The sequence below is a fragment of the Liolophura sinensis genome, chromosome 11, assembly GCF_032854445.1.
Source record: "Liolophura sinensis isolate JHLJ2023 chromosome 11, CUHK_Ljap_v2, whole genome shotgun sequence".
In the NCBI taxonomy this organism is placed as follows: domain Eukaryota; kingdom Metazoa; phylum Mollusca; class Polyplacophora; order Chitonida; family Chitonidae; genus Liolophura; species Liolophura sinensis.
In genome coordinates this window covers 20,361,712-20,380,891 of record NC_088305.1, presented here as the reverse complement: position 1 = coordinate 20,380,891, position 19,180 = coordinate 20,361,712, and the positions used below count along the sequence as shown (strand labels likewise).

Sequence of the window (19,180 nt, the reverse complement as noted above, 5' to 3'; positions counted from 1 at the left end):
TATATGGCCCAGGACGATTAGGGGTGATAAGTTTCTGAGAAAGGTAGGAATTCCCGTGCAGGAATGAGATGAAAAGGGTACTTACCATACTTGTATATACCAGAGAGAACAGTTAGCCTGATGCAATTACTTCACATTTCCAAAATGGTGTTTTCTCTTGGTTTTTGAACAGTGGCTGGAGTATTGTGTTTAAGCAGAGTGGACTTCACCGAGTGCTTGTACGAGGAGAGAAGAGGGATGATCAAACTGGGAAAAATAAAGGGTTTGAACTATTCTCATTCTTTATCGTCGAGGAAGTCATTGGTGGTTTACAGCTCAAAGGACCACAGGTTGTCGCTCTCCACAGGTAAGTTATATCTTAGTATGGCTTCGTTTGCTTCTTATCTTTTACATCTTATCTTTTACAGTTTAAACAAAAAAGACAGAGCCTTCTGATTATGAGTTTTGTATATACCTGTACTGCAGTCATCAGGCTATGGGATTTCACCTGGCACTAAACACAAAATATACATGTCTATTGGGAATAACTATTGGTAATTTCAAGAAAAATTTACGTTCAAATAAATGTGTTCAAGTAATTCTCCTCAGAGCAAGAAAAGCTTGTGTAGATTGCATGATTCTAAACCCTGCAAGAGGTCAGGGGGTAAAATCTGATGTGTGTTGAAGGTTTCAATTAGGAGATAATCCTATATGGCTTGTAGGAGACGTTTACTCCAGCCCTAGTATTTGTGGGTGGTATTTGTGGATGTTTATCCACTCTGCCGATGAGACGATACAAAAACCCGCTTGTGTAAGAAGCTTGTTTTGCCGTCTTTTTCTAAGAGCCCGTTGGAAAGATCCCAGCTTGTATCTTCCCGCTAACTGTTTGTTGATGTTTTACTCTTACACCTGTCACTTTATCAGCCTTTGCTGGCATTCCAGCAGCAGTCTTCGCGGAACTGATCTTGTTATTGTATTGTGTAAGACCCCGTCGAATCACAGTCATTAGTCCTTGACCGTCAGACTAGAGGTAGGTGAGTGGGTGGGTGGATGGGAGGGTGTGGCAGGGAAAACACCCCTTGAGGTAGTCTTGGATGAACATAGTTCAGTCTAAGCACATGTGAATGGTGACTGGCTCCTAAACGTATTTACTGTCTTTGATTCAAAGCATTTTCATCTATGATAAAAATGTATCATGGTCTTTGAAGAATTGTACAGGATTTTTTTTTCTTTTCTTTGGTATTGAACTGTTACATTCTAAACAACTGTGTCACTTTTCAGAAATATAGTGGCACTAATTATGCAAGTTTCCTGGTACTCACTATTATCAAGCATTTTTTTGGTTTAAAAATGGCAGAAATATGGAACATATAAGGCCATGAAGTGTTCAAAAGTTTACCCACAAGGCAAAGGGAATCACGAACAAGACGTTAAACAAAATCCCGAAAATCTATGCAGTTTATCTTAAGAACATCTTAACATCTTATCTTATTTCAAACCCTAGAGCACTCTAAAAACACACAAGGCTACAGATAAGTTTTTGCCTTGGTATGTTGACTTGGTATGTTGACTTTAAACAATAGTCACATACAAGAACATTTTTTTTTTCTTTTCTTCAGCATTATGTGACTGTAAAATTTTGAGATATCAGATTATTTTTTGTCTGCATTTCTCATAAGTGCCATGCCCCCAAGGTTTCAGTGGAGTGAAGTTTTATAACAAAGAAGGTTTGTAAAGAAAAGTGGATTAGCCACTGAAGTTGTTGAAAGAGTACCCTTTGTTATTGAGTGTTATTTAACCATTTGACTGCTTTGTCTATCAGGTACTATATATTTGAAAACATCACACAGTATGGGCTTTATTTTATACATGCACATGGTAAAGACGGGGGATTTTTTGTATAGTGCTTTATATATACCTGCTTATCTGTGAGTTGTAAGCTTTAGGATATTGGGATAAGACCCCTTGACCTTTATGCTCTATAGCTGTCACGATACATCATTAAACCTGTCACATGTATTTTCACCCGATAAATTCCTGCCTGTCACCAAGTGTAGGTGCACCCCATTCATGGGAAGAACCATATGGGATTTTAGGGTGAAATTAAGTGGTGTAATTTGTCACCCTTTTAGCATGTTTGCAAGATTTTTTATTCTGGGACCATTGTTCTATTTAGACTGGTAAAATTATATATATATTTTTTTTTTCGGAAACCTGAAAATCGCCAACCCAACTAATTTTGTTTGGTTTCCGAAATCAAATGAAAAAGATGTATACATGTAAATAGCACTGAATGTTGCTCTCTCATATGCAAAAAGTTTGAAGAATTAAAGTACGGGTTGAATGTTCAGTAGTTGATCAACCTTTAAGGCTGTTTAAGGGGTGCAGGCTGATAGTCAAGATAGGAGAACCTAGATTAAAGCATTCAACATTTACCGTCACTCTAGAATTTACACAAAATAAGTCGCAAAGTACCTAAAACTTCAGCTTGACATAAAGACTGTATATCTGTGTCCATATTACAGATCTTTATGCTGGAAGAGTGATGTTATCCGTTTGAGTTCATACCATATATTAACCCTTGACACTTGCATGTGTAACTTCTGTGTTTGAACACAGCTACATGATGCCGGATCACCAATGCTTATGCCTGGTGCCATCATTATTATGGCCAGAAAAATGTGTTTTGTTCCAAATATGAATTTTACTTTTGGGCCAGTTTGTCAGAAAAAAAATGCTCAATAGCTTTAATGTTGTTTTTCATTTGGCTGTGTTGAAATTCCATTATATTTTATGCATGGACAGGTAAATCTGATTGTAGTAGCATGTTCAGCACAAGTGGGCTAAATCTGCGTTATTTTCTCTGTGTTACATACCCGCTAATTACACTCTGCCCTTTAGTTTTGGGGCGTAGTAGTTTTACTTTTTTGTTTCTTTTTTGCAATTTAGGAATGAATGAATGATAATGGCTTAACGCCACATCAGCAATATTTCAGCTATATCATGACGAGAACAAGGCATTAAATGGCTTTCGATATGCTCAACTTATGAAGTGCCGTTCTATCTTGACAAAACAAGTTGTCTCCAAAAAATGTTTCCTATGAGGTTTTGAAGAAAAAAAAAAGTTCATGAGCACTGGAATGTACATGTGTGTCGTAAAACATTGTATGCTGGTATGTATTCAAAGCATTATTTATTTTCTGAATCAGTCTTTTAGGTCAGACATTGAAGTTTTGTATTTATTGCTAAGGTTCCTAAGGTGTGTTAACATTGTCCCTGAATCAGATCTACACTACTTTGTCCTGGCTTTAAGGAAGGACAAAGAGAGGGCTGAAGAACTAGGTCAGCCTGGACATCATTCCTAATATTGTCCGATATTGGAACAGGCATTCTAAATAGACAAACTGGTTTGTTTGAATTCCACAAGTGTGATTACGTGTTGTCATTGACCTTTTTGTTGTAAAGGTCTCGTTATTCCTGTGTACAGCTCCAGGTGATTCAGTTGTTGGCAGCAGGTAAACTGTTAAAACGAGAGAATGCAGTTTGCCCAGGTAAAACAAGTCCAAGAGTAAATACTTACCCAGGTATAAATATAGTGCAAGGGGCAAGCTGGCTGGGGGAGAAGGTTTGTGTTGAAAGCGTGTTTATTTTTATCTTCTCCTGCTGGCTTATTTTACACACCTCAAATCGAATGACGGGATACTTTCACTCGGACATGTCATTAACAGGTGAAAGTCAAATGATACAGAACGCTGCGAGTTAATGCCAGGGGTTTAGCGTAAAGCCTACGGAATGGAATAATTAATGGGGGAGTTGCTGGACATTGCTGTGAATATTTGCTCACGGATCACAGGTATTTTGAAAATCAAAGCATGATAGGGCATGATACTATTCGACAAAATTAGAAAAATTCATCCCCGCCTTTAGAAGTTTCAGGGAGGAATTTTCTATTGCCTTACTCCTAATTTGCTTGTAAAAGCATTGAAGTCTTTTCTGCGTTCATTTGTACTTGTCCAGCATGTACAACCATAAACTCAGCAAATTGTTTAATTTATTGTACAGATTATAGCTTGAGAATGTATTATCAGTATGAGATTTTGGTGACGCAGAATTTTAATTTAAATACCTCGTATATTTAAATAGTCTCATCAGACTGGATATGACAGTATTCATATCAAAAATACTTGCATAAGTTTTCATTTGTTTTTAAGAAAAGTAAATGTCTAGACAGAAATTCATACATATTGGTTTCGTCCAGACAATTTTATGATATCACTTCATGAAGTAGGCTTTTTTTTATGATAAATGACCTTAATTGAAACTAATGTTTTTCGTATATTCAAATATTTTTGAAATTTTATTAATTTGCCTCAAGCCATTAAGTTATGCTAATTGTGACATTATTGGAAAGAGTGGAGATAAGAAGAATGTTTTAAGATTCATCAGGGGATAAATTTAATAGGACTAAACTCGGATGATGAACTAATGATTAAACATTCCCATTTCTTATTCTTAAATTTTACATGGAGATAAACTGCATGCGGTATTGTGTAGTCTCTTGTGTTGCACGGGTTGTGAATAAAATCAGACATGTTGCATTCTGTGTGAAGCTTCAGCAATATGGGGAAGTCGTCTGTGTTCAGGGTGGTAGAGCATATGCTCATATGGAATTGTTCATGAGTACTGGATAATTACCCGTTGAGGACACAGCTCTTTTGACTGTATTTCACCTGAAGTTTACCTTTTTTCAGCTGACAAAATTTTTTTGTGAAGTTTGACTAGTTTTTGAAAATTTTTAAGCATTGTCATCAAAAGTAGCATTTTGAGGCTATGATTTGCTGCTTAAAGTGTGCTTTTACAGGCCAAATATGAAATACTGAAACTAGCATTCAAAGTTTGTCTGAAGATATCTGGAATTGTACCGGTATTTGAATCTTGCTAAGCACAAGATTCTTTCATTTATGAGTACTATCAATTTTCACAAAATTATACCTTAAAACACTTCAGGTACTTGTTTCTGGTGACAATTTCTTTAAAATCAAAACAACCGATACATGGCAAATTCATTTCTTTGAGGCCTTTTAATGCATATAAGTTAAAAACAATAGAACGACGTAAGTTTTTGCTCTCAGAAAGGTGTACGTGCTATAGTTTTAATGAATACCTTTTCTTGAAACACATTTTGGAATTGTTATCTTCTGTTATCCTCATGTACATGTGCAATAGTAATTGTGTAGATAAAGTGAAATTTGAATACCCAGAAATTTGTGCCATGATCTGTCAGGGAAGGAAAGAAAAGGGGCATCTGTATCCATAACAGAGAGGGGATTGTTCATTTTCCGAAGAGAACAGTTTGAGGTGAAAGTTTTTCCCATGTGGGGTTCGCTTCATGGGATGGTTAATGGTGAAGAAATTTTGAGTGCAGACAATGCCCTTGTGTTCTCAAGGTGACACTAGCTAAATGATGCAGGGACACATGGAGGCTGTCAAAAGTTCTGAATCTTTAGTCAGTCACATCCATTATTATGGGTGGAGCACAAGAACAGGATGGGACCAGGACACGGGGACAGAAGCAGAGAATTTCTGGGGAGAGTGGTGTCAAGGATGCCATTGATTCCCACACCTGATTTCCATCTGATCACAAAAGTTTCACCCAATCTGGTGCCCATATTTTATGTCGAAAAAAGCTTTTATCCAAATGATTTTAACATGCACTTGGCCCCATTGGCATTTTCATATTATGCCCCCAGAATACTCCTATAGTTATGCCAGCGTGGCTGCTGGGCACCTCCTTTTGGGTTGGAGCTCCCACCCTGTAAAGCTGATTGAAGTCATCTGCGCCCCGCACTGTAGACAGACCCATTGTAGTTGGGCCGGTCGGATTGTTTTATTACCAGCCAGCACTGGAGCACACTGAGGTATTTTGAGTAACATCACAGCATTGGGGCAGAGGAATGGTAGTCATTTTGAAGGGTGCACATTACACATTGCTTTAATCTGTTTGAATGGGGTAGATGGGGCAGTCTGGCTGGTGCGCTTGCGGGAAGGTATGTGTTCCCAGCTCTCAGCTACATGTGTTCCTGGCCTTGGGGAGCTACAGACTGGCCTATTACGGTCTGCACATCAGCATTGATTGGAAACCTAAGAATTGTGATAAAACTGGGTTTGTTTCTTCTCCAAACAATGCCTTTGCTTTCATGGCCAGAAATTGTAAGCGGGTCAATCCTGAGCAGATGATGAGCACTGGATAGTGAGAAAAGCAAGATTGTGGGAAGGGGCCGCTGCCGAGATTGATAGATGCCGATCTGTCAGTCTCCAACTCGGTGATTGACACTTCATATAGGACTGGAACTGTATTGCCCTATGGTTTCCATCAATTCATCATTCTCCCAGTTCAGCTTAATGCAAATCATACTGCACTGGGGGATGTTATACTTTAGTATTGCCCTTTGGTTTGGTGTCAGAAGTGGGATGAAGTATCCGAGTCTGCCATATGTGACATATGTACACCATTATTGTCCCAGTGACTCCTTCATCCAGCGGACTATTTCTGTCCTACTCTGTTTATTTGCATTGTGTTCTGATATGGTACATACTAAGTCGACCCACAGAAAGACAATGCCTTGGGGACTTGCAGGAGGGTTGGGTATGTGCCATGTTAGGGTGTGATGTTCAGACTGTGTTAAGACCACTCTGTTCTTCTCTCGGGTTGTGCACTGCATTGTTCAGATCTGAGACTGAGAATCATCTTATTCCTGGGGCCTTGGATTAAAAATGGGTAGGTTAATATTGTAAGGTGTAAATTTGCTTCATTTCAATGGATTGTGGAATATGGGCAATACCTATGCATGCATTTGTTCTTGATAGTACTTTTAGGAATATTTCATCGAGTTTGAGACATCAGAAACTGTTGCCTAAAAAAAGCATGTGATACAAAGGAAGTTTTTACAAAGGAGGTATATGGTGTTTTTGTTTGATGCTGGAGTGGTATGAATGAAGCACCTTAGATAGGTTTGAAATAACTTCACTGATGGTCTTTAGATGTTGTCCAGTAACAGTGTACTGTAGCTGTCTTATTCATCTAAACTAGGGTTTCTCTTTGGTGAGAGTCATATCATTACTGAATCCCAAATCAAAGGGAGTCATGGGTGGATTTTTTGTTGGATGTGTGGTTATTTCTGAAAGGCTAAGACAGTACAGTCTTTGTGAAAAACAAATGTTGTGCATTCCGTTTGATATTGTTTCATAAAGTTAATGAACTTACACCAGATATATGAGTTGTATCTTATAAGCACACTGTGCACATGCACTTACAGGTAACTCTCTCTTCTGGTCAAATTTTTTTTTTACTACTGCAATTCTTCAAGCTTTTCACAGTTTTGCAAGATGTCTATTTATGCTTATTCTCAAGATATTATTCTTGCAGATTGATAAAATTATACTTTTTATGAAGCCTGAAATTCTCAATCCAACCAATATAGTTTTATCTCCAAAATCTAATCGTAAATTTGCATAGATTACACTGAAAGTGGCTCTTTCATATGCAAAACGGTTGAGGAATTTGATCGTATTGGGATTATTTATGGAGACAGAGTGCTTTTTTAGGGTTGTAAATAATGAGACAATGAACAAATGGCTTTTGAATTTAACCTGTGATATTACACATGTACATGTATGCAGTGTGTCTTGTTTCTTCGTATTAAATTATGCAGAAGTTTTGCTGTAGGCTGACTTAGACGTTATAATTTAAACTCTGCGTCCTTTCTATGATTGACGGTATTAGAATAGCTGTTGCACACAATTACAAAAGCTACAAGAGCGGGATTAACTGTGTTTCTGCTGTTTTCTCATGGTGAGGATATTTGTGTGTTTAGCAGTTGTCATCCTGCAGCTGTGAACAGCTGACATTGCAGGTGTGTTTGCTTTCTTTCTATGTAGAACAAACCAAAATTGTTCCTATAAAGAACATGTGCACATATTGAACATTGAATGATCAAAGTCTCTATTATTCTGTTCAAAATGTTTACACAGTTTTGCTCTAAATAGGTTTATTAGGTTGGCTGTTCCAGTGTTCATGTTTGCCTTTCATTGCTGTTCCTGAAATCACACTTGACATCCATTATGGCTTTGGTCTAATTCGTATCAATCCTTGTTTTGTTATGTCCCTTGTTGTTATATCCCTTGTCTTGATGTATTTACGTCTGTTACAGGGTTACTATTCTATGATATCCCTTGCCATGGTATATTCTTCTGTTCAGATACTCAGTACAGTGTTGTTCCATGTATGGATGAATTCTTTCTTTGTTACAGTTTTGTTATTTTGATTGCTGTTCAGTGCCATGGTATATTCTTCTGTTCATATACTCAGTACAGTGTTGTTCCATGTATGGATGTATTTTTTCTTTGTTACAGTTTGTTATTCCTTATTTCTGTTCAGTGCCATGGTATATTTTTCCTTTTTGATACTCAGTACTGAAGTATTGTTAGGTCATCATGTTTCATGTACTGATGTATTCTTTCTTTGTTACAGTTTGTTATTCCTTATTTCTATTCAGTGCCATGGTATATTTTTCCTTTTTGATACTCAGTACTGAAGTATTGTTAGGTCATCGTGTTTCATGTACTAATGTATTCTTTCTTTGTTACAGTTTACCACGGCGGTATGTTTGGGAAGCTCTCTTGGACCAAGGATCCCATGTCATCTATGTGTGGGCATTGGGGAATAACCGGTCACTACCCACAACCTACAGAGAGGTACTAACGTTATCACTGTTTTTACTGTATAAGTTGATTATTGGCGTCATTTGCATTTAGGAAGTAAATTTGTTCACTTGTCAAATTTCTTAAGATGTGCACAGAGCGAAGTGTATACTTTTTTCATCATTTTTTTTCCTCTTCTCTTTATTACGTGTAAACTAATTCTACAGATATGACTTTCAAATAATGATTCTTGTAATTTTATTGGACAGATATAAGTAGTGCTGAAAGCACAGAATTACATTCCTCTCCCAGTTTTTTTGAAAAGTAAAGATGGACTAACCACATGAAAAAACAGAAAAGTAAATATTCCTGCTGCAATCACATGTATATTGGCTAAGAAGATCAGTCCCAAAAAAAAACAGGAATTAGCATATTATTGCGTTCTCCTTAGAGTTGGGTATGTAAACATACACTTTCACAAGCACATAAACGTTTTAAAATGATATTTTTGATACCAACACTTAAGTTTTTCCGAAAAGAAATTAGCCTTAAGTGGTCCTTAAGGGGGGTGAATCAGAATGAAGCAAAATGTGTCCGTTGAATATGCTAATCTTCAAGTGAAATACAATTTGAATGTACTATTGAAGTCACATACGTACTTACATAGTAGAATGCGAAATTGAATTTTCATGGTTAGTTTCCAGCAAGAAATATCAAGGACAAAGTGAACATGAAACAACCGCAGATTTCTGTGTGTGTGGTTGTATATATATATATATATATATATATATATATATATATATGCCTGGGACAGGATGGCTGCTGTTCAGAATTACTGTCAATAATGCTCCATTCAGGAAAGCTGTTGTTCACTTGTAAATCTAACCCAGCTAAAAAAGCAGGACACTCAAAACAACTGGTGTTTGCTGTTTGTTTTTCTTGAGGGCAACCCATGTAAAGACAGGAAGTCAGCTGGAGCTAGCCATACTCAAGGTTATAGTTAGCAGATCTTCAAGAGAATACCAATGTCAAATCTCGTGCATAGGATTTAACCTTTATGTTGCCATAGCAATGGTAACTGTGGAAACATGTTTAATATTAAGTGAAGCAAGTGAAGTGCGCTAGGTACCTTGTGACAACACTATCTAAGAATACCACCCCTGATCCTGATCTACACCCCCTCAAATCTGAATACTAGCTAGCATTCTCATTATGGTTGCCATCCAGCTGGGAGGAAATACTGTTGGGTGTATGTCTTAGGCCAAGACTTTTGCGTTTACATACATAATACATAGACATACATAATACATTTACATTTATCGCTAGGTTCACATGTAGATCATCATGGGTTCTGTAAATTTTCTGTCGTAGCATGGTATATTAAGCGGTTTGTTCTTCTGTGTCACGGATTCCCTGTATGAAAAGCGGTGCTTCTGGAAATCAGAACACGCTAGCGTAATGTATGTTCATGCATATCTTGTAAATGCATGTTCTGCTAAAGTTTGAGTTTAATTTTTTTTTTTTTTTTTTACATTAATGATGATTTTGTGCTAATGGAATTACAAAAAAGTTGATGTGTATATTTGAGGGGGTGTGTACATATTTACATGGGGAATTGGGATATGACTAAGTGCATACAAATTCTACATTTGTTTTTCTATTGCGCTTAAAGCTTAGTTAAAGTGAGATGTGAAATTTTCATTCGCAAGCTTTACCTAAAAACATTATTTAAAAAAAAAAAGTGAAAAAAGAGTTTCTTCTATATTCCCAGTGCACTTCTGGTAGAATCCATAGGTGGCTAGAAGAAATGATTTAATGGCGAAATATCCCAGTACGTGTACAGAGCTTTTCTGGTCACGTGCGACATTTTGGATTGTCTGAAGGATTGGGGAGTGATATTTTTGAAGTTGTGGGTAAATATCAGACACCATTCCTCAATCCCATCTCGTGAGTTCTCATTCTCTTGGACAGTTTGTTCAACAAATCTAATTATGATCAGAATTGATCTTGTGCGTTTACTGTTGACTCAAGTCTGCCCACCTCCAGCCAGCTCAAAGACATCAGATTATTGTTTAATTTGACTTGCAGAGCTGGTCTGTGCTCATAGAAATCGCTTTGGCCTGATCCTCGTCTAGGCAGTATAGTTCGATCCTTTGAGAATTTCGAAGCTGATAATTTTGGATAAATACATCTGCCGATGACAGTCCTGATGACTTGCCATTAACAAACATTTGTTCTGTTATTTTTGGCAAGTTTTGAATATTTATGCTCCAAACGTTGTTTCTGGTACAAGTAGAGATAGACAGATCATTGATTTTTACTCAGTTCATGGTAATTAGGTACTTCTTGTATAAAGAAAAGAAATCAGTGCACGTAAATACCATCAAGTAGGTGAGAGAGAGAAGTTATAATATGTATGCTAATGAGCAAGATGTTCACTGCATTCAAACATTTATAAAATGTTTTAACATGTCATTACTATTTAGAGTCTGTAAATGGTACAGGACAGGCCTTGATGTGGTGTTGTAAGGTTTTGGCCGAAAGTTTCGTCCAGTTGGAGGGAATACTTTCAAACCTTGATATGAAATGCTTTTTTGATAACCTCATATTTTCTGAGGATTGCTTGCGGGGCTCGCACAGCGTTTTAAAAACCTTGAAATGCCTAGAAATTGAAAGTATTAAAAATTCCTAGCCCTTGAAAAGCAGATGGTTTTATGGATAGGCCTGGAATAGGCTTGAAGTTAAAAATCATTAGCACACATTGGGGGCTGAACTATAGATAGTATACAGAACCATTCTGATCTTAGACTGTATTTACACATATACATGTCATATGCAGACTCTCTCCTGGAGAAATTTGTTCATCAGTGTTTTTAAAATTGTTCGATACACTGTTAAGATTATGATAAAGTTGGGCTAATAAGATGATCGTGCATTGCTTGAAAGTTGTATAACTGTGAAAGATTTATTCCAAGTTGCCTGGAAAATGTGAGTTTTTGGCTTGGAAAAATGCTGGAAATTCGAAATTGTAATGGTGTCCAAACCTTGTTCTTGTGAGATACATGAGCAAGTCTTATGGACTGGGAGAATTTGATTTTCTGAAGACTCTGCATCATGGTGATGGACGGGTAACAAAGTTTCCTGCACTAAGCCGTATTGATAGCTGATAAGGAGTTCAAATGCCGAATGACAGACAGATGAAATCTGCAAGTCTTCGAACGGTTCCTATTAGATCATATTATATAGTAGGAGACGAATTCCATTATATCCTGGGGAAGGATGTGTGGAACTGAGCCATGGAAGGATGGGTGGAACTGAGCCCTGGAAAGACACATGGAACTGAGCCCTGGAAGGATGCAAACCTGCATATACATGTCCACACTCTGATAACATATTCTTTGTGGAATGGATGAGCCATGTCTTGTATGCTTTCTTCTTCCTTTATACCAGCCTTGCTGTCTCGTCTGGTGCGATTATATGGTCTAGCTTAGAAGCAACTACATGCTGGCTTCTTCTGCAGCCATACCTGAGAAGGTCTGCCAACAACCTGCAGATGGTTGTGGGTTCCTTCCCTCCCCCCGCCTTTCCCAGGTTTGCTCCCACCATAATGCTCACCGATGCGGTCCCTGTGAGTTCAAGTCCAGCTCATGCTGGCTTCCTCTCCGATCGTAAGTGGGAAGGTCTGCCATCTGCCTGCGGATGATCGTGGGTTTCCCCCGGATTGTGCCTGGTTTCCTCCCACCATAATGCTGGCAACCGTCCTATAAGTGAAATATTCTTCAGTACGGGGCAAAACACCAATCAAATAAAATCTACCATAATGCTGGCAGATTTTGTATAAGTGAAATATTGTTGAGAACAGTGTAAATTACCAATCAAATAAATAGAACTATCCATGTGTGTAAACTGAACCAGTGGTTGAATGTGAAAAGTCTGCGAATTTAGGGTTAAATACTAATGTAATGACAGTGTTTCAGTCATACCGTGGCGCCTAATGGAATAAAGACGTGAGATGACGTGTATAGAGCTCCCATTTATGTGTGAGATTCTTTAACAATAATAACCCCTGTTATTCAGGATATAGCATTATAAAATAAAAATAAAAACCATCGACCACTCCATCATGTGAATGTCTAGATAGAGACATGTGGTCGAAGGTGACATTTTAAAACAATAGTCAGTCATTTAAAAAAAGATTTTCAATGTTTCAGAAAAAAAAACAAAACTTTTCTTCACTAAGCTTTGAAGTGGAAATCCTGGGACAACTTGCTACCATTGTGTATTAAGTCTCCATTATATGTGCATACAAACACATGAAAGGATAAAACAACAACAACATCAGTGATTATGGGTGTGTGTGTGTGTTGTGGCCCGATCTAGCTGAGGCTCAGTGGTATAACATCAGCTGAGTGTTTAGTCTGTCACACCTTGGCAGTTTGTATGGACAATGACTCACTCTATACCTTCATACCAGACTAGGGCGGATACAGGATAACATGTGTGGAGCAGAGGACTGGTTCTTCCTCGATCTACAGCCCAGTTCTGGATACTTCTCTGTCCTGCACACTCATTGTGCTGCACTGATTAGTGCTCATATCTTTTGTGGGATAATTGGTGACTATCTACAAGCTCAATCTCTGTTTTCTCTGCGACAGAATTAAGGTTTTCTGTATCACCATTCACATATTGTACCCTGTTGTGCAGGTTAGGCTGAACATGTAGCTGGGAGTAGGCGTTAATTAGTGTAAGTCTTCCGTTGTTCTTCTCGTGTTTTATGAAGTTTTTATTTTGAGGATATGTAGATAGTCATTTGACCTCCTAGTTCTTGATGATTCTCTTCTCTTTGTAGATGTTTCAAAGTCAGATCTACCATGTGTTTGTTTTGTTTTTTCTTTTTTTTTTTTTCCTCAAATTAGATTTTTTTTTTTTTTTTGGTAACATAAACTTACATAAAGAGAAAATCAATGCAAACGTTTGAATGCATTCAAAATTTATAAGGTTTCAAGCCCTTCTAAATGTAATGACTCAGAGCTGGATGCTATAGGTATTTACAAGAACGAAGTTTCTTTCACTTTCCTTATGTTTATCTTAAAAGGCACAAGCCATTTATTTAGGTGGCCTTTTCCTTTGCTGAAGTTTCAATCAATGTGCATCCAAATCCTTTACATGTAGTTGTATTCTCATGATTTAATGTTCTTAGGCTGTTGTCTTCGCAGTCGTCTGTTGTCATCCTGCATCTTTGACCATCGATACTTTTGGTGACTCTGAAACAAATGGACTCAATAGTTGAATCACAGGCTATGGTTCAATCAAAGCTGTCATGGCAAACCTATCTTTGCAACATTTTCAAATTGTAATTTGTTGACGCACCTCCATTTTGAACATGTTCCTGTTGTCATAGCTACTCAAAAGTTGTTGATGTTAGCTCATGTTTTTATCAATACAGTTCTGGAAGATGACCAAAATGAAATTTACAGGATAGAAAATGACAGCGTGTTTAAATTAATTATTCCACTTTGAATGAATCAAAGCAGAGGTTTCTTTTTTGGCACCGTACATTAATCAGATGTGCGTTTCTGCTGAAACTTTCAGTATGCCCAGCGATTTGTGGAGCGAGGGACTTACATCCTGTTCCTGGAGCTTGTCAACGACGTCAGCCGAGTTATGGCCAACCTGACCATTGTGGCTCAGCACTCTATCGTAGATGTGGAAGCTGTCGTTCCTGCGGTCGTACTGCACGTAGCCACCAACCTCAGTCTTACCGTAGAAGGAGGTCGAGAGTTCTTCGTCCACGTCAACTTTGGGGATGATACCGAAGAGTTGCTGTCATCGGAGGACAGGGGCCTGATACTCCAAACCGTTGGTTCTCAGGATTCGGATGCGGCCGCCCCAGAACATCACGTGTTTATTCCTCATCTCTATGAATCTGTCGGTGTGTACGAGATCAGTGTGAACGTGTCTAATATGCTTTCCTGGAAGACCTTTTCCAAGTCAGCTCGTGTGGAGGAACCAATCACAGGGATTGTGATCCGTTCAAATTCACCCTCCGTTATTCCCGTGGGGGACACTGTTGAAATTTTTGTGACAGTGGAGTCTGGGACTGATCTCAGCTTTAAGTGGCGCTTCAGCAATAGACCCGACTCCACCTCTGTGGCAAGGTTCGTACATTCAAGGTCATCGCTGAGGTCAAATATTTCAAAATTGTGGAGAAAAAAAAACTAAATATGCGTAATATGCTGTTTAGTGTCATCAGCTTGGACTGTTTGTGTACATGTACTTCTAAATCTTTCAAACTTTCATATTGACATAGCTAAAGATATAGATGCAATTTTGTAGTCTCAGTGTGCATACTGTGTATGAAGCATACATTGTTACAATGGTCCATAAAGCCTACCTTATACTCCAAACATAAGACATTTAACTTAATGAGGTAAAATAATTTTCAGATACGTTCTTTCAACTGATGTGGACTACAATTTTATGCTTTCTTTCCCTTTAAATTGATGTCTCCTCTCATGTTTTATATGTTTTTATCTTCAGCAATGCCAGTTCCAGTGTAGCAAATCACACCTTCAGCTCACAGGGCACATATGTGGTATCTGTTGAGATAAACAACCCGTATGTCCAGGCCCCACTCGTCGCGACCCTCAAAGGATCTATCCAAGTTGTCCAGCCTGTCGTGGACATAACACTAGAGGTTGTAAATGCTGTGGAGCTGATTAACAACCAAGGGAACTGGTCCACAGAAGATGTGGTCATCAACGCTAGGTAAATTCACACATTGCCGTTGCCATGACTAGGTAAATTCACACAGTGTTGCCATTATAGCAGTGTAAAATTAAAACAGTTTTGTTGTGGTTAGGTGAATTCAAGCAGTTTTTCATCCAAACTTGGTAAATTTACTTAATTTTGCCACTTTGGCAAGGTAAAATTCACAGGTTGCTGTCGTCATGGCTAAATGAATTAACACAATTTTGCCATTCAGAAATGAATTCACTCAGTGTTGCTGCCCAGGGTGGATAAGTTACAGTTTGTCAGTAACTTACGAGGGGTCGGTGGTTTCCTCCTGACACTCTGCTTTCCTCCGTCCATAAACCAACATCAAGAAACAATCAAATAAGTAAGTAAATAAATAAATAAATACTGTGGCATAGTGATTGTATGAATGTCTATACATAATATGTATATTTACAGCTGCTATGACTGTTCCCATGTCACGTTTGAGTTCGACTTCGGGGACGGTACTTCTCGGAGTGTGACTGGCTTGGAAGATAGCTTCTCTTTTATGACAGGGGAGACAACTCATCGCTACACAGCAGGTATGAGTTTATTTGTTGTTTTATTTAAATATTTGCATTTTAAGAAAATTGCATTTGTTGAAAGCTGTACATAAAAACTTCCATGAATATGAAAGTGTTTCAGGAATTTAACACTGTTGAAAATTAGACAGAAAAAAAAGATAAAGCAAAAAAAATGTAGGAAATGTATGTACGAAGTGAATGACAAAATAATTAATAGCTGTCAACAAATAGAATAAATGCTGTATTTCATCTTAAGTTTAGCATATAAAAATGCACAAAAGTGCACAACACATAACGGATGCCAAGTTTTTCTCAAAGAAATTAATTAAAAAAAGAAATAAAAAACACTGCTATAGTGGTCATAGAAAGTGGATGAATCCATGAGAATGAAACAAAATGTGTCTCGTGAGAAATGCTAAAAAAAAAAAAAAGGTAAAAACAATAATTCAGTTGCATATAATGAGAAAGGTTAATAGCTTTTTCACTTCACTTCACCAGTTGGAGTGTACTCTGTTAGCGTCACCGCCTTCACTCCGCTCAACAACCTGACGTCCAAACCGCAGCTGCTGTATGTGCAGGTGGCACCCAGAGATCTACGCCTTGACCATGCAATCTACAAGACGCGCTTTGGGAACGACACACACTTTGTGGCTACTCTTACCCAGGGCACTAACGTTACCATCGACTGGAAGTTTGGAGACGACCAAGAAAAACTGGATGGAGGTGAGAATAAAACAGCTTAAGAAAAAAGCTAAGGTGTCTGTAGATACAACAGGATGTGTATAAGGTCTTGAAAATAACTGGAATTTTTCTGAGGCCTTAAAAACGTGGCAAAAAGAAAAGAGGGTCTTCGTAGTTGGACTTGGAAAAGGCTTGAAATTGAACCAGCAGAATCAAAATAAGCTGGCACTCTCTTTGGGAAGTTTGGCATCGATCATCTGTGAAATTGCTAAATAAGAAACATTTCTTCACTCTTATTGTTGTGTGTAATTTTGTTTCATATCTATCTTCCTTTGTTCAGGTCTTGAGGTCACCCATCGCTACCTGAATCGTGGAAGCTTCAACGTAAGTGTGACAGCACGGAATCGGGTAGGCAGCCCTGAGGACTCGGCAACGGTTTATGTGCAATACCCGATCCAAGGTCAGTGACTGTAGCAGTAATGTTGTTGTTGAGACTAAGGGAATTTAAGGCAATCCCCATGCTGAGCATAAGCTAGTAAATACTTCAAATTGATTCTAATTTCAAGTACTCATATTTGAACTTTTGGTCGAGTATGTCTGAGCCAGCTTGTAATCATTCAAGTTTGAAATGTAGGTTAAAGTCACGTTAAAGGCAAAGGAAATGCTATAAAAGGAAGTATATGTTAGATGACGGGCCATTAAGCACTGCACAGCACTACGGTTAAATTTATTTTTTTTAATTTTTCCATCCAAGGAAAATGGTTTTGGGGCCTTGGGCGAGTGGGTTAGCACGCTAGCGCAGTGTACTGACCCAGGAGCCTCTCACCAATGCGGTCGCTGTGAGGTCAAGTTCAGCTCGTACCTGGGAAGGTCTGTCAACAACCTGCGGATGGTTGTGGGTTTCCTCCAGAGCCCATTTTCCTCCCACTATAATGCTGGCATTAAGTGAAATATTCTTGAGTACGGCGAAAAAACACCAATCAAATAAATAAAATGGTTTTAAATTCTGTAACAACCCATTGAGGTGTATCATTGGCATCACGTCCATATTATTGCCCTGAAATAGTTCACGTCAAGGCCAAATCGAGGTGCATTCACTGTGCTCTATGAATATGCATTTTGAAATGATGAAATTTAGCAGTCTGTTAAGTGGTAAAAATCTGATGTGACATCATTGGTCTCAGTATGATCAGATTTAGGATTAAGTTTCAAAATGCATTTTACTAGGTTGAAAAAAAATTTTCAAAAAGTAAATTCAAGCTATTTTTATGAACAGGTTTAATGGTTATAAATATAAATGTAATTCACGTTAGTGTTTTCTTTGCCTTAACGATAGAATTATTCTGCTTTTCTTGAAACGTCTTTTTTTTCTGTCACATACAGTTCAAGTTATTTTGTGCATGGGGTTAGTATTTATCTACAAGAATAAAGTGATGATCATTTGACAAGATTGTGACAGTTGGTTTAATCAGTCATTATTTGCAGGTGTAGACCTGCGTGTGAACACAACCCTGGTTGCCTCTGGTGAGACAGTGAAGTTCACAGCCACTCCCTACCCCTTGGAGTTTGCGGACGATGATTCCTTTGTAGGGTGGTACATTTGGAAGTTAGACTCTTTATCCAGCAACAACCCCCAGACAAGCAAGAACAGCATCGAGTACACCTACAGTTATGCTCGCAAAGAGTAAGTGAAGTGTGCAGTAAGGTGTATTAAATGGATCTACATTTATGCTTTTAAAAAAGTAAGTGGAACACTGAAGTGTGCAAGTAAAACATTTCGTTTACAAGAGTGAAATAAGACGACCAGAAACACCCTCAAGTACACCTACAGTTACGCTCACAAATAGTAAGTGCAACAATGAAGTATGCAAGTAAAGCTGTAAGTTGTATGTGTAGACTTTTACAAGAGTAAAACAAAAGACAACTAGGAACACCGACCCACATTTATGTTCACAACAAGCAAGTTAAACGGTAAAGTGTGCAAGTAAAGCAGTCAGTGTGCAAGTAAAGCAGTCAGTGTGCATCGTCTTTCCTGGTATATGTAGATTTATACACTTTCAATTACACTTATATTAATGCTTGCAGAAAGTAGGTGAAACCATGAAGTGTGCACCTTAAGTAGTTAAGTGTGAGTGTAACATATAACTAACTGAGTGTGTTATTTTTGCAGTAAAACCCGCGTGACAGTGACTGTGACAGCTGCTAACTTTGTGAACAATGCGACGTCCAAGCCACTGGACTTATACGTCCTTTCCAAGGTGACCTTTTTGCAGATGCAGTACAGCGGGATACCTCTACTCAACCACACACTCACCTTCACTATGTCCACGTACTCTGGCAGTGAGCTCAATTACACTTGGGATTTTGGAGATGGGTCACCTGTCGTTTCGGGTTATGTCCAGACCATCAACCACACCTTCACCAGGTAAGCCGTTTAATTCTCACTGAGAAATTTTGACGCAAGTTGCAAAATTTTGGAGAGTTCTGTTAATCTTTGAAAGATCATAGTGACAAATTCT

At 38.1% G+C, this 19,180-nt stretch overlaps 1 protein-coding gene across 1 annotated transcript in view; it reads left to right on the top strand.

Moving 5' to 3' along the window:
- LOC135477926 (uncharacterized) overlaps positions 1–19,180 on the top strand; it is a 159,935-nt gene that overhangs the window by 91,814 nt on the left and 48,941 nt on the right. The window contains exons 12-20 of the mRNA XM_064758149.1: positions 173–346; positions 8,628–8,733; positions 14,272–14,837; positions 15,220–15,447; positions 15,874–15,998; positions 16,479–16,703; positions 17,002–17,121; positions 18,147–18,345; positions 18,832–19,086. Of these exons, the coding sequence (XP_064614219.1) occupies positions 173–346; positions 8,628–8,733; positions 14,272–14,837; positions 15,220–15,447; positions 15,874–15,998; positions 16,479–16,703; positions 17,002–17,121; positions 18,147–18,345; positions 18,832–19,086 (1,998 nt within the window). The remainder of the gene's footprint in view (positions 1–172; positions 347–8,627; positions 8,734–14,271; positions 14,838–15,219; positions 15,448–15,873; positions 15,999–16,478; positions 16,704–17,001; positions 17,122–18,146; positions 18,346–18,831; positions 19,087–19,180) is intronic.